General features: G+C 36.4%; 1 protein-coding gene, 1 long non-coding RNA gene and 1 pseudogene across 4 annotated transcripts; 1 reads left to right on the top strand and 2 right to left on the bottom strand.

The window, feature by feature from the left end:
- Positions 1-2,381: 2,381 nt before the first annotated feature.
- On the top strand, positions 2,382-4,521 carry LOC126586312 (homeobox-leucine zipper protein ATHB-40-like). The gene is made up of 3 exons (XM_050251123.1): positions 2,382-2,585; positions 2,894-3,207; positions 4,145-4,521. Exons 1-3 carry the CDS (start codon positions 2,480-2,482, stop codon positions 4,370-4,372), a joined length of 648 nt encoding a protein of 215 aa, XP_050107080.1. The 5' UTR covers positions 2,382-2,479; the 3' UTR covers positions 4,373-4,521.
- Positions 4,522-6,648: 2,127 nt separating this feature from the next.
- On the bottom strand, positions 6,649-7,688 carry LOC126613673 (uncharacterized). Of its 3 annotated transcripts, none has more exons than XR_007620167.1 (3): positions 7,360-7,688; positions 7,014-7,124; positions 6,649-6,898 (listed from the first exon to the last, which is right to left on the bottom strand). It is a non-coding gene; the product is annotated as an uncharacterized LOC126613673 (long non-coding RNA). The 3 variants fall into 3 exon arrangements; XR_007620166.1 differs by having other exon boundaries at positions 7,030-7,124; XR_007620165.1 differs by having other exon boundaries at positions 7,034-7,124.
- Positions 7,689-12,395: 4,707 nt separating this feature from the next.
- On the bottom strand, positions 12,396-14,627 carry LOC126583354 (uncharacterized; annotated as a pseudogene).
- Positions 14,628-15,195: the final 568 nt, after the last annotated feature.

Raw genomic sequence — 15,195 nt, 5'->3', positions numbered from 1 at the left:
TCTATATATACCACCAATTAATTTTATAATAAAATCTCAATTTTTCTTTCACGTAGTAAACATTTTTCTCTTCTTATTTCCGATACGCCTGTAACATATACAGTGAAAAACTTTACATGAGCTAATAAGTAATTGAGTTACTCTCTATACTCTCTATATATACCACCAATTAATTTTATAATAAAATCTCAACTTTTCTTTTAGGTAGGGTTTTCTTCTCGTCATACCTTACACTTTGAAAGGAAAGCCGCTGTGGTTAGCTGCAAACAAAATATCAAGAAGACTTCCTTTTTGCTGGGGGACCTATTAGGTTATCTTTGACATTTTGCTTTCAGGTCCTTCATGGATTCAACAAACAAATAACCTTTTCATGGACAGACATGCATATCTAGTGGCTTTAGAGTGCAGATTTCTTGTTCATACATGAATGTTACCGGAAACTTTGATCAAGCTATGCCACGTATTTCCCATCACCCTTGTGAGCTGTGACCACTAAGCCATTTCATTATCATCCAGTCGGACATTTCTGCAAATATGCAAAACCCTGGGTGAAAAAAAAAAGAAAGAAAAGTAGTGAATGGATGAGAAAGCGACTCTGCTGTGTTGTTTGATTGTGCGGGCGACAAGGAAAATGTTGTTGCTTTCTTTTTGTAATTCAGTATCTTCCAAACAAACACAAGAAAAAACAGAGAACCTGAAAAGAGAACTAAATTTATCAGCATGCTGGTCGAAATTTTAAAAATTTTGTCTCCTTTCTGTGTTTTCTCCTTTTCATAGTTATTTAGGTTATTAATTCTAAGATTTAATAACATGAAGAAAAAAAACGTAAGAAAATTGAAGTTCTCCCATAAAATGAATTTGACAATATGAAAAATAGTCTAACTACTAATAAACACATGTAAGATTGATATTATCAACAAAACATCATTTGATGAATTGTTTAGTTATATTTAGACCAAAAATATGAGATGAGTTCTAGGCGTGTTCACATGATGGAGTTGGGAAAAAGAATTAGTATAAGATGGGCTCTAATCCAAGCGTTTACACTAAAAAAAATCTTATTTTAGACTTTTGTACATATTCTCATAAATCTTAAAACGAATCGTGTGTCATGTGTTACGAAAGCGCGAGTGTTAAAGAAAAAAAATCAACAGCGACGACATGTTTAGTGTCCATCAATTTCGTCCAACCTCTCCACAAATTTTTTATTGACCTCCCTTATTGTTTTATGATTCTTAATGTAATAAGGTAAAAGAAAGGGGGCTCTAAGAATTTTCAATGTTATTTACATGCTTGTTAAGCAAATACAAGACACTAAGATGCTTGCATTTTCACCCATCTCGAGCCACGCATGACCTACTAGCTTACTAATGTACATATAAAGCCTAAGCTAATTGAGTGTGGCTTGGCATATTGACATAGAAAGAGAAGATTACCACCCAATTGGACAACAAAAGTGAATTGCAAGTCCAAATCCATAGGCCAACTACGAGAAATTTTTCATTCTGACGAGAATATAAGAGGTACATTACATGTTTTAATAGAAGTAGTGAGAAATTTTATTTTTTAAGTTATTAATTTTTTAGTACACATATCCCACAATTTGTATAGTAACATGTGATGTATCATTTCGTGTACCGATCACACTGAAAAAAATTTCGGCCAACTACACCACATTGTTTATTGACTTCGAGGTGGTCAGGTTTGGGATCCCAACTCATCCGGATTTACAAAGTTTGTGCGTGGTTGAAACTTGAGGGGTTTTAACTTTTTCTTTCATACCATAATTGCCCTATCCGTTTTTTGTTAATCACCAAATCGGGAACCCTAACTCAACCATAGGTCACAGGCGGTTTACACTTCCACCCAAATAAGCGTCCTAATTTGGAGTTTAATTTAGTGTAGAGAAATGCTAGGAACGGGTTCTCTATAGATTTTTTGACACCTCATGTCGATACAAGAATTGACGTTAAACTGTAAAGTGACAAAGATCCATAGAGAGTCCAACTTTTAAGAGAATTTTTTTCTTTCTATTATTGTAACAAATTCAATCCGGCCATCAAAATTAACTTAGATGCATCTTCACATGGGTGAATATATGGAACCAAGTTTTTGACGATTATGTTTTTTCTTCCCCATTTTTTAATCTAGCATGTGGTTAACTTTGCATGTATGTTTTTCCCCATTTGCCCTTTAATGCATATGTAACAACAAAGAAACAAACCCAACAACGTGATACATGACTAGCACATCCCCATCTACATAGTTGAGGACATTGTTGTAAAACGCCATTTTCTGTAAACCAAAAGGTTGAAAGGATGACTCGCTCACATAGAAACCCTTATAAATAAGGTGCATGCGTTGTCTCCCAAGCCATTCAACTTCAACACGTCTGTTTCTTGAGAGAAAGCGAGCGGTAGAGAAAAGGAGAGTTGGAAAGAGAGTGACAAGGCTAACTAGCCATAGGAAATTAGGAAGCATGGCAACCAACAACCACCAAGTTGTTGAAGACGATCATCATATGCTACTCATCTCTCACTTGTACTCGGCCTCTGATGTCTACACTCAAATTGTACCCCCACAAGGTTTGTACTTCAAAAGCATACAAACTTTTTCCAATTTTCCTTTTCTCATAATTACGATAAACTTAGAGCTTGTTTGATAATTATTTTAGTTTTTTAGCCTGAAAACAAAAGTATGAAAGTTACATATATTTTGTGAGTTTTCAAAATATTGTTTTTGATGTTGATATCAGTTTTCATTTTTTTTCAACTGAAAACAGTTGCTAAACAAGTTTTAAGTTTTCAAAAACATTGAAAACAAAACTTAAAACGAAATGATTATCAACGATGATTAGTTAATGTTTTAACAATTAATTTTTTATTATGGTTAGGAGCCTCAAAGCCGGCAAGGCGCCGTCGTAAGAAGAGAAAAGGTGGAGAAGCTGGTGGTGTTGGGCTTAAGAAGAGGAAGCTCACGGCTGAACAAGTAAACCTTCTTGAGCTCAATTTTGGAAACGAACACAAACTGGAGTCTGAGAAGAAAGACAGGCTAGCTTCTGAACTGGGTCTTGATCCTCGTCAAGTTGCTGTTTGGTTCCAAAATCGAAGGGCTCGTTGGAAGAACAAGAAGTTGGAGGAAGAGTACTCAACCTTAAAGAAAGAACATGAAAACACTGTTGCTGAGAAATGTAGACTTGAATCCGAGGTAATTCATCTCTCTCTCTCTCTCTCTCTCTCTCTCTCTCTGTGCACATGTTATTTGCTTGAGTGAGTTTTACATCATTGACTTTGTTGGGTTTAGTTTACTTTCTAAGGAAATCGAGGAGAAGTGATATATAAATATTCCAACTTCATTGTAAGATTGTAGTCTTAAATATGTTGTTCAGGTTTCAAAGCAAACAGAAGCATAAGATATGAATTTTACTATTTTAGGTTTCATTTGATTTCTTGGTAAACCAATCAAGGTGGGTTAGAAGTAGACCATGATTAAATTTAACTCAGTAGTTTGAGCTATCACATTTTTATACAAGCGATAGTAAAGAGAAAAAATCTAAACCAAAATTTTGAATGTAAGAATGAATACCTTTTTTTTTAACCCTAAAAGGAATTGCAAGAAAATATCACAGCAAAGTTGTTGGCTCTCAGTTATGGCTTACTCTTATCTTATCCCTTGGAAAGGAAAAAAAAAAGTTCAAAATTAAAAGGACAAGGTGCACCCACCAGGGCCACCTCATGGACACAAACATGAAAGTGCATGAGTTCTAGGCTCAAGCCACCTTGTTGGGTTTTGAGAGTAGGACTTGTATGGGTACGAATAGACTGTCATGGTGTTGGTCCTGCCATACAAGTTGCTCGGATTATGGTCATAGAAAACATAGAGTGGGGAAAAAAAGGGACAAGCAACAGCTTGGTGCCACCTCATTAGACAGCAAAGGCTGTTCTTCCAGCTCTCATGGGACGTCCGTACAATGTTGTTTAAGGTGGTTGGTGTTGGCCCATTAGGGCCTCGCCATGACTCAATTGGGGAACATTACGTGACCACATTTGGTCCACATCGAGTACATGTTCTATTTTAAAAACACACACCTTGACATTTATATAGTCTCATGCATAATATAACCTTTGACACCATTGATATGAAGATGTCGAAGCTCAAGGATCAACTGTCGGAGGCTGAGATGGAGATCCAAAGGCTGTCGGAGCGCGTTGATCATGGCGGCCCCAGCAACAGTCCGAGTTCCTCGTTCTCCATGGAAGCCATTGATCCTCCATTTTTAGGAGAATTTGGGGTGGAAGAGTATGATGATGTTTTTTACATGCCCCAAAACAATTACATTCCTGGCATGGAATGGATGAACCTGTATATGTGAATCTGCAATCAATTTAGAACTATGTAGATAGTAACCAAGCTAATGTAAATCGTTATCTTCCTCTATGTAGTGCTTAGTGTGCTTGACTAGGAATTTGGAAATTAATGTACTAATTATTAATATAATAATAACTTGCCTATCGACTGGAAGTGAGTTGATTAATTTAGTTAATGGCTTCATTTATCTTTTAATATATGATATATGTGCAATATGGCGTGCGCAACCTTAACCCTGTTCTATAATTAAATCAGTGCTAATCCTTAACCTTAGTTGCATTGATCCCCCGCCCTCAACGTCTCTCTGTTAAACATAATTTATATCCTTATACGATCATGTGGACTAAGTATATATTCAGGAGACTGTAAAATTCATTAAACAGGAGTTAAGGACTAAAAGACTTGGTAATTATATTGGAATTGATCTGTGAAAAGTATTCAAACTTCGCAGAATGAATTGAAAGAGTAACTATTTTCGTTCAATGAGTAAATTTGATGCGGATAAAATGGATATTAAGCTAAAATTAACGAAAGCCCTAACTCAAATATAGTCAATTAGTAGAAGATTGAGCTGGGATATAATACTTCAGACAGCATTTGAAATCCTCAACTTCTTTGTTCAGCTCACACGTCAATACTCATGGTCATATATGGGTGAGAGCTTTGCATGTAACCGAGACAGGTGTCCCAAGCCTGGCACCCGTTGTGGAGCCAAAAATATTCATAAGGCGACACGTGAATTTTTGGATAAAAGAGGACAAAAATACCCTTGAGGCATACCGGAATTCCTACGCACGAGCAGCGGGCAATCATCCGTTAACCAAGTCAAAAATGCCTAAAGAAGGTAACAAATAAAAGTTATTTCATCCATATACTCCACAAGGTAACCATTCCAAACATTCCATTTAAATTAGATTAATTGGTGAATTAATGGATTTATTTCCTAATTAATCCATTAAATCACCAATTAAATGACCCATTATGCCAATTAATCCCCCATTACATAACCCACTACCCAAAAATCCCAAATGGCTGGCCACCCTTGTTGATCTCATCATATTCACCTATTTTATCACATTAATTAGCTAGTTAATTTGGCAATAATTTTATTTGCTAAATTAATTAGTCAATTATTCCCATAACTCCTAAATTCAACCTAAATCAAGAACCCTATCCCTATAAATAGGCTCTCATTCTCACCAAAAAGCTAGGTCCTGACTCTTGCTAAAATTCTCCAAAGCTCTCAAACACTTTTCTCTCAAAATTCTAATTTTGGCATCGGAGGTTCTTCAGCCAAAGCCCCCCTATTCATCGTGGGCGCGTGACGCTCTTAGCCTTGACCTAAGGTGTTAATTGTTTTGTAGGTGCAATTTTGTCCAAGATCAAGAGGAAGAAATTTGTATCCACACCCGTCACTATGTGTCTTAACTATTTCATATGACATTGTGTGATTAGTTTGTGACATCTTAACTTACTAATTGCATGCAAGCTCTTCGCAATGTTAATTTGGAGACTATGATTGGAAGAAAAGGTCGGATTGGTTGCCTTCGATTGGGAAGATAATTATATCCTTCATCGGTGCTGGTGTCCTCGGCTCGAGGCTTGGCTTTCGGGGTTTGGGTCTGGGGTCACAGGACAGGAGTAGTGGATTAGACATGGGAGTAAATTAAACTAGTCTAACTGATAAAAAAAATTAAACTAATTCAATTGTATTAATCACTACTACAAAGTTTTACATACATGACGTAGTTTATGCATCATGTTAAAAGTTTAATGACACAAGCGTTTAGCGTCATCTTTGTGGGTGTCATTAAAGATATTTTTATGACGTTGAAAAAGTGTCATGTATTACTTTTAAGGACGCCTAAAAATCGTCATTGAATTAAGAATTTGTGTCATCTATTACCATGTAAGACGCGGAATAAGTGTCATAAATAAATGAATGAGCGACATGATATACTAAACATGACATACTCACAATGTCATGTATAGCTGCTAGAGACGCCTAACAAGCGTCATTGAATTAAAAAAGTGTGTCATCTATTTCAATTTAAGACGCGGAATATGTGTCATAAATATAGGAATGAGTGTCATGGTATACTAATTATGGCATATGTAAAGCATGATGGACTATAGCACTGAAACCATTTGCAGTGTCATTGAATATTAGCAACGACACAAAAAGTGTGTCGTAAACCGTTTAATACATGTCCTTAAATATGTTTGATGACATATATAATGTATTTTTAATTTGAAATAATTCATCTAGAAAGCAAGATATTTACCTTAAATAAACCAGTATTGCTTCATAAATTTGTAAATCCAAGTATTACAAAAAAACAATCTCACAATCAACACATTTAATAAAATGTGTAGAGATTTCCTACTAAGATAAAACCACTTAATTTAAAATTTCACAAGCTAGCTAGCCTAGTGTTTTATCTATTAGGATGAAGTCATCAACATACTTAGCCCACTCTATTCTTAATGCATCAATTTCCTATTGAGTGTAAGTAGCTTTTTCTTTGAACTGCAACAAATCACAACCAAATGAATTATGTGACAAAAACTAATTTTAGTCATTAACTAATAAGAAGGCGATAATAATTCGAAAAAAAATCACCGTTAGCTATAAATTAATTTACCTGAACTATAAATTACTTACAAAGAACATAATATGCACACCTTCCACCTCATGTAACCATAACCCACTGCTCCCAAGGTAGCTGCTGGCATTATTAGTGATGTCATATTACCTGAAAAGGAAAACAAGAATTTCAATGAAAAGAAAAAAGAGAACCACTTCAAAATTGTTTCTTTCGTATTATGAACCGCATAACGCATAAACAAATAGTAGTGAGATACCAATATAGCAACTTGAACCCAAAATAAAGCGCATGGACATGCATAATTAAGTTTTTATACACAATAGGAAGAAAACACAAAGCAACTGAAGAATTTATTAGAAACATAGAGAGAAAGGTGAGATACCAATTTGGCTATTGTTCCCATTCACAAAAACCGTTCCCCCGCTTTTCGACGAGCCAATTTGCCCGGTCTCAGTTGTCATTCGGCTAATCTAAAATATAATCAAACAGGAAACTTCATACCCATACGAACAAATTCGACACAACAAAACAACATTCCATACTAACTTACACCAGCTTCCACAATATCAGTGCTGTGAGGGAATCATAGTCACCATCTATGTGTTCCCCATATCCATTCAACAATGACTGCCACCAAACCAAAAACGAACGCAAAAATCCATCAAATCTTCAGCAACCAAACACGAACTCCCAAATAAACAAACAAAACTACTAAACCTCAAGTAAGAAGCTACATAAAATGACGTAAGTTATAAAGATGCGACCATAGTATGGTTCCACTTCTTCAGTTATCTTGGATTCTGAATGCATATAATTAATATGGATCAAATGTACTGAATAATCTACTGCTATCCTTAAATTCATTTTCCACTTATTTCAGAATTGAAGGCTATAGATTTATAACTTCAAAGAACTCATCCAATAAATGTCTTCTCACAATTATATTTAATACCCAATCTTACTAGATTGAGGTGCTATCGTGTTTAGAGTCTACACTCTAAAGTTGATACAAAAACACATGATGGAGAACCATAAAACATGAACGAAAGACCATAAGGGGAAATACATGCAATCATAAAAGAACCAACATACTGATAGCATCAAAATCAAAGTTAATCACTACTAATCATACTCATTATATCTTGCAAAAGCAAGACATGAGTTTTTCTGACTTCCAATAAATTGAACAATAACGATAAAAAATCCACAATCGAAAAGAAAAGTAATCCCAAAAAATAGACTAATTGAAGCTAGTTACTAATTCCACATACTCATTTGTGGTCATATTTCAGTCACCATCCAAAAAACATATATATAATCAAGCATGATATTCTGATTAATGTAGAATATAACTTTTATGTTCGTTCACTCTAATTTTTATTTGGTTAGTTTACTTTTATCATCTATAATATCTGCTCATATTCATCTGAGGCCCTAAATTAAGAGAAACGAATGAGAAGTACAACACGAACCTGAATGACTTATTGCTTGATGGAATGATGCATTACCATTTGAAGTATACATACATATATATATATATATATATATATATATATAGAGAGAGAGAGAGAGAGAGAGAGAGAGAGAGAGAGAGAGAGAGAGAGAGAGACGTAGCAAAAGAGAATGGCAAGCAAGCACAGACCTTATGATCGTAAACAAAATTAATCCGAGATTGAAAGATCGGTGGACCTTTCTTTGGATGAGGGGGAGGGATAAACATAAGCGCATATTTTCTATTGATTTCTGACAATTGACAGGTGCCTTCCTACTCCACAATTTAAATTTGTAAATTTGAGAGCATTTTCTACTCCATGTTTGAACAGATCAAATCCACTACACTAATTTAGGGTTTCATAAAAAGAAAGTGCGAACAATTGAACAAGAAAACCTGAAAGATAAAGATAAGTGAGGGGACGGACCTTGGCGGCAAGAGAGGAGAGAGAGAATGCGTTTGGATGCTGGAGAGGGAGAACTGAATTTGGCAGTCAGTGTAGTTGTGGGAGGTTAGTGAGAAAGTGGGGAATTCATACCAAGTGACAACGATAAACACCACGTTTATGTTTCACTCACTTCTCCTTTTTTTTTCTTTTTCTTTCGTAGCTTCTTCAATAACTTCTTTTTTTTTCTTCCCATTTTTCCTTTTTTTTAAGTTGCGTCATAATATCATTTTAATGACATTTTTAGTAAAAGAATGTCATTAAAAATTTTACCAAGTGTCATGAAAGTTATATTTTGTAGTAGTGAATGACAATACTGGTTTTGGACTTGTTACATGTAAAAGTCATTTCTTTTTTAATAATGCCATGACTAATTCTATCGTACAAATGTCATATATAATTGGAAATTGCATCCCCTATATATCAACATCTAAAAATTATTTTTATAAAAATTAATTCAACTTAGAGACCGTTCATTCACCTATTGATGTTACACAAATTTACGATTATGGTGACAAGTAACATTTCTATGATGAACTGTTAATTTGTTTTTCTAAGTTATGATAATAAAGATAGTGAATGATTGTTAAAGGTAAAGTAATGACCCGTTAAAGGAAGAAAGACTTCTTCCAAACAATGTCCTACTAGTATATTTTACCAACTAAACGAGTAAATTTTGATGTCCAATCATACTACAAGGGATTATGAAATACTATAAGGCCCAAATTATTTTCATTCAAATTTTACTCATTTCAATATGCTGCCAATTAGCAAGGTTCAAGGTTGATGTGGTCTGAGGCAGAAACTTAGGGTGCAGGAAGGCGTTGTCATTCGATGCAATGGAGGCTAAAAGAAGATATATTTTGGCTGATTGAAGCAATTTTTTGTATCAGTTGGCAAGGACAAATTGTTACTCAGGTTTTGCATCATCCTAGTTTATTATCTTTACGAAAATAATACAAAAACGGAAGGAACATAGGTTTGTTTGGGCCATAAATAAAAATAAGCCATATGCAATGGGGCTATTAATTTTTATTTACACAAAAATCGCATGATTTTAGTCCATCAACTTTATTGCCCAAAACCAGGGCTTGGACGACCATTTAATCTCTCTCCAACTTGTCCGAAGGGTCGGACAAGAGTCTATCCGAGGTGCATTTGCCACCAGAGCCCGTGAATATCTCTGTGAAGGTTCTGTGTTGGAGGTCCTCTTCACTTTCATTCTGGTGTTGCTCGAGTAGTGTAACAGCTCGGTCAACTAGTTTATTATGGATTTCTGCTGTCTTCTTTCTTTGATCAATGACAGAAAGTCGATTGAACTCAAAGATTGAAAGGCGTAACAATTAGGGGGCGTTTGTTTGGCCACACTAGCTTTCATTGGACTAGATTGGACTACCAGTTAGTCTAGTCCAGCATTTGTTTCGTGCATGGGCTAAGTTTAATGGGACAAAACAGGAATGGACTAAGGGCTGGTTTGGTATTGCTGTGCTTTGAAAAAAAGCTGCTGTGAGAATAAGCGGCTGTGAAATAAAGCCAGTAGAGTGTTTGGTAAACTTTTTTGTGAAAGTGCTTTTGGAAAAAAAATCAGGATGATAGTGTGTCTTTTCATTAAAGGAGCACTGTAGCTCCGTGTGCTTTGAAAAAACTGGCTTTTTTTCAAAGCAGCAAATAGCAGCTTCAGCTTTTCCTTTGATTTTCAGCTTATTCTCACAGCAGCTTCCAAAATAAGCCCTTTTTTTTTTCAGTTTACCAAACACAAAAATGACTCTCAGCTTTTTTTCACAGTGGCTTTTTTTAAAATCACCTCAATCCCAAACGGGGCCTAAGTAGCTCACTAAAAGGTCTTAGCGAGTCCCCCCGAAAAAGTCGGTACTACTAAGACCTTCGCTTCCTCTCCTTCGCATCCCAACACCTGCTTCATTTCTTTCCTAATAACGGGCCAATTTCTTCCCTAATTCCCCCACCAGCCTACAAACCATGTGATTACACATGATTATAGAAAATCAGGAAGATGAAAATCACGGCCTTTCTGGTCATCAAGTGAAATCCAGACGAATCTGACCCGATCACCAACGCCTCTGATATCAGTCACTTTAGCTACTTCCAAAGATCTAGGGTCTAGGAGTTCATCGTCTTCGTTAGTCGCACCGCCGCCAGACGCAACCCGCCCCCAGCACCATTCCGTCAAGCACAAAGGGTCTTTTGGAATCTGACATGAATAGGAAGAATGGTTTGTGGATAGGACTGGAGTGATCGAGAAAGTTGGAATTTTTGTCAAACCAAGAGAGATTTTAGGAGGAAAAGGATGGCAGAGCGGGGATTGAAGCTTGTTGAAGAAGAGAAAGGAAAGGAATTCTCTAGATGCAAAGAAGACAAAGAAAAGGAAAAGGAATAGTCAGCCGAAAAAAGTGACATTAATAATAATAAAACACTAATAAATTAACTAGAAAATAATAAAAGGAATATTTGTATCTAAAAATAATTTAGTCCGTTAATCCGACACTGCACCAAACGCTTTATTATTCTTATACTACTTAGTTCATTCTAAGCCAATTCAGCTTAGTTCCTGAAGTTAGTCCAGACGCACCCTTAATGTACTAGTGTTATGGGGCTCACCAGCTGCCGTTTTCTTCCATACAGACATTATTCAGATACATTTTTCTCTCTTTATATTTGAAGGAAAATCTGATGAAGATCAGGTGTATACAGAAAAGCCTCAGCTATACGGTTGTGGGATGAATCTCAACCAAAACAAGGCCATAAAAGTTGTTGACTACTCAAATATTAACTATCTTAAATAATTCGTCTTGTTTTTGCTATAAAATTTCGAGTTATATTGGTAGTGGAACACATTCATATGGTATGTAACCACTCTACATGTTATAATATGAGTAGACAACATTGATAAACCCACACTATAATACAAGTGGAACTTGCATGAGCTTATAAGTAATTTGAGCTACTCCCTAAATTGCCAATTGGATTTATGGTGGAATCTCAACTTTCTTCATGGTATTAGAATAAAATGTCCCACGTGTGAAACCACCACATGCGCTTCACGTCATTGCGTTGTTCATTGATGGGAGAATAAACATTGCATAAGCTTATAAATAAGTTGGGCTACTCTTCATATTGTCAATTGGATTTATAGCGGAACCTCAACTTTCTTCAGTTATAATATGCTTGTAAATCTTCATAGAGTTCCCATCACACATCATATATAATCTCCAGAGTTGACAAACATATGGGCATAAATAAGAGCATGGTCATATGGATTATATATGTGTAATTAGATTTTAAGCTTGTAATGCAATTATAAAGTCGATGATTTGATGCACAACTTATGACAAGAAATTATTTGGGACCGTAACACTACTCAGCTAGCTAACGTGGTGTTACAAGTTCAACCAGATATTTCCACAGTGCATAATTTGCGTAATTACCAGTAAGGAGGAAACGCGAAAGGGAGGGAGCATAGGAGTCCTACCGCAAGCATCAATCACATGCAATGTAAGGCGTGAAATGATGACATACAAATAATCCTACTACATTTAAAAACTTGTCAAATGCTAAATATAGTTATTTGAACGATTCTTCCGTGATGACATGGTTGCAAATCATCTATTGTTGACTTGTCCCCTGTCCACCTTGTGTAATTGCTCCATCTCCACCTCCTTGGGTAATTGCTCCTCCTCCTCCTCCTCCTCCTTGAGTCGTTGCTACTCCTCCTCCTCTTAGGTTTGGACTTTTCACCATGATGAATCCTAAAGAAAATGGAGGCCCTTCATCATCGTCCGAAGTCAGACCGAGACTCGGTCCACTCAGGAGCTTGAAACGGGGTTCATCATTGTGGTAACCTAGATCATGAACTATTGTGCTTTTAATATTATCCACGATATATTCCTGGGAACCGAATGTGCTTTTAATATAATCCACGATATATTCCTGGGAACCGAATTCAAGCTGCTTAAACGATTCTGTAAATCTTCTGAGCCTGAAGTCCTCCTCAGTCTCATGTTGGAGTTTCTCAACGTCGTGATCACCTTCTCCGACATTACTAACAAGTACTTCAACGGGATTTCTTGGATGTTTGGCGCATCGTGTTTTGAACCAAATTACCGACAAACCAAAGTAAAATTCAGCATATCGAAACTGTTTGATTTTGTCTATCTCTTCATAACCTGATTTCTGCAGCTGTAGACCTTTTGAATTCCTCTTCTCATCTTCCTCCGACAAGAAGACATCCAAAAGGCATGTATCTGTACTACACAACTTTATAAATCTTCTGAGCCTAAAATCCTCCTCACTTTCCTCATCAAGTTTCTCGAGTATGACATTTTTGGCATCCTTGCTTTCCAGTCTCCCTGAGTCGCCAAACATTTCTTCAATCTTCTCTTGTTGATCATTGGAACCATGTTGCCTGAACAAAAGAATTGACTCACACAAGCGTCTTTCGCCAATGAATTTGTCCGTTAACTCCTCGAATGAATTAACTCGTGTAGAGACTGGAGCTTTATTGAACAACATTGTGAATGTTTTCTTTCTCAAATCTTCCTCACTTTCTCCTGCAAGTCTTTGTCTTTTGACAGCTTCAGCAGAAATTTTATTAGAGATTTGCTTAATCTTGTCTTGTTGATCATCGATGGACAGTAAACTGAACCCAAAACTTGAGAGCTGCCAGAGCAATTCAGCAGCACTTGCAGAATCTTGAGGCTGAAGGAGCACCCCGTGTGGAAGATATCTTCGTGGTTCCAGCAGCTTCTGTACAACACTGTCAAGGAACTGAACTTGGACACCGAAGTCTACAACTTTCTTACATAGCTCTGTGAATCTTCTAAGTTTGAAATCCGCCTCACTTTCGTCTTCAAGTTTCTCAATTATGACACCTTTAACTCCATCACAGAGTTGTTCAGCCAGCCGCCACTGGCCATATGAGCTTTGTCCTTTGAACCAAATAATCGAGAAATTCAAGAAAAAATCAGCAAATCGGAACTGCCAATCCGAACAAGGATGATCATTACCCGGTGTCTCCAGTGTATATTTTTGTTTGTCAACATATTCTTCCCTGATGGCGACCAACACAGAGTCGGTATAATCTCTACACAACCGTGTGAATCTTTTGAGTCTCAAATCGTCATTGGTGATTGTCTTGTCATCAGCTTTAACATGAACCAATTCTCCAATCAGCTCTTGTTGATCACTGGCATCTAGTTGAGTACTGAACCAAGAAACCAACTCGCCAATTTGCCGCTCGCGCTTGAATTTCTTTATAATTGTGGACAAGAAATGATTCTGGTCAGGGAAGGGAAGTTTCCTGAATAGCTCAGTGAATGTTCTGACTCTCAAATCCTCTTCACTTTCTTCCGGGAGTTGCTCCACAATGACATCTTCAACAACCTTGTTGTACATTTCTTTCGTCTTCTCATGTTGACCGCTGGCAGAGAGTTGTCTGAACCCGAAGATTGAAAGATTCATGAGTAATTCAGCAACATCAGCAGTATCAGTAGAGCTACTGGACTCAGGAGAGGGTTTCGGACATACGAACATTGAAATCGCAGAAATGAATCCCCAGTCGCAACTTTTTCCTGAAAGATGTGCAAACATTAGCCGATAAAAATGGTAAATCAAACATTATATAAGTAATAATGTTATTTTTACTATGTAATTGTACCACAATTATATACCAATTTAAATGACATCTAATGTGAATAGTCATATCTAGACTTGTAAACGGGTCGGGCTTATTGGGTTTGGGTCGGGTTCAACCTGACCCGTTAAGTTAACGGGTCATCCAAACCCAACCCATTAAGCTAACGGGTCACCCGAACCTGACCCATTAAGCTAACGGATCACCCGTTTCACCCGTTAACAATTATTATTATTATTTTTTGCATAAAGTTTATTTTTTGTTAATAAAACTTTACTAAAATTAATAAAATATCCTCAACTAACTGGTACTAACGGGCCCTAATAGGTCTAACGGGTTGACCCAAAGTGACCCGTTATTTAACGGGTTGTTAATGAGTTCACCCGTTAGCGACCCGACCCATTAAGCATTCATCCAAACACAAATATTAATGAGTTGGGTCGGGTCAGGTTAACAGGTTGGGTCCAAAATACCAAGCCTAATCATATCATTTAAATTAATCAGAACTTTTATTCAATTAAAAACAATTTATAAACCCAACAATTAAATAATTAAATGATTAATTTAAAAAACAATCAAAGAGAAGGGGAAGGAGACTCGTCGGAGCTCCAACGACCGATGGGCTAGCTTTCTG

Source organism: Malus sylvestris, chromosome 2 (assembly GCF_916048215.2).
Source record: "Malus sylvestris chromosome 2, drMalSylv7.2, whole genome shotgun sequence".
NCBI classification, from domain to species: Eukaryota; Viridiplantae; Streptophyta; class Magnoliopsida; order Rosales; family Rosaceae; genus Malus; species Malus sylvestris.
This window is presented reverse-complemented; position numbering and strand designations above follow the sequence as displayed.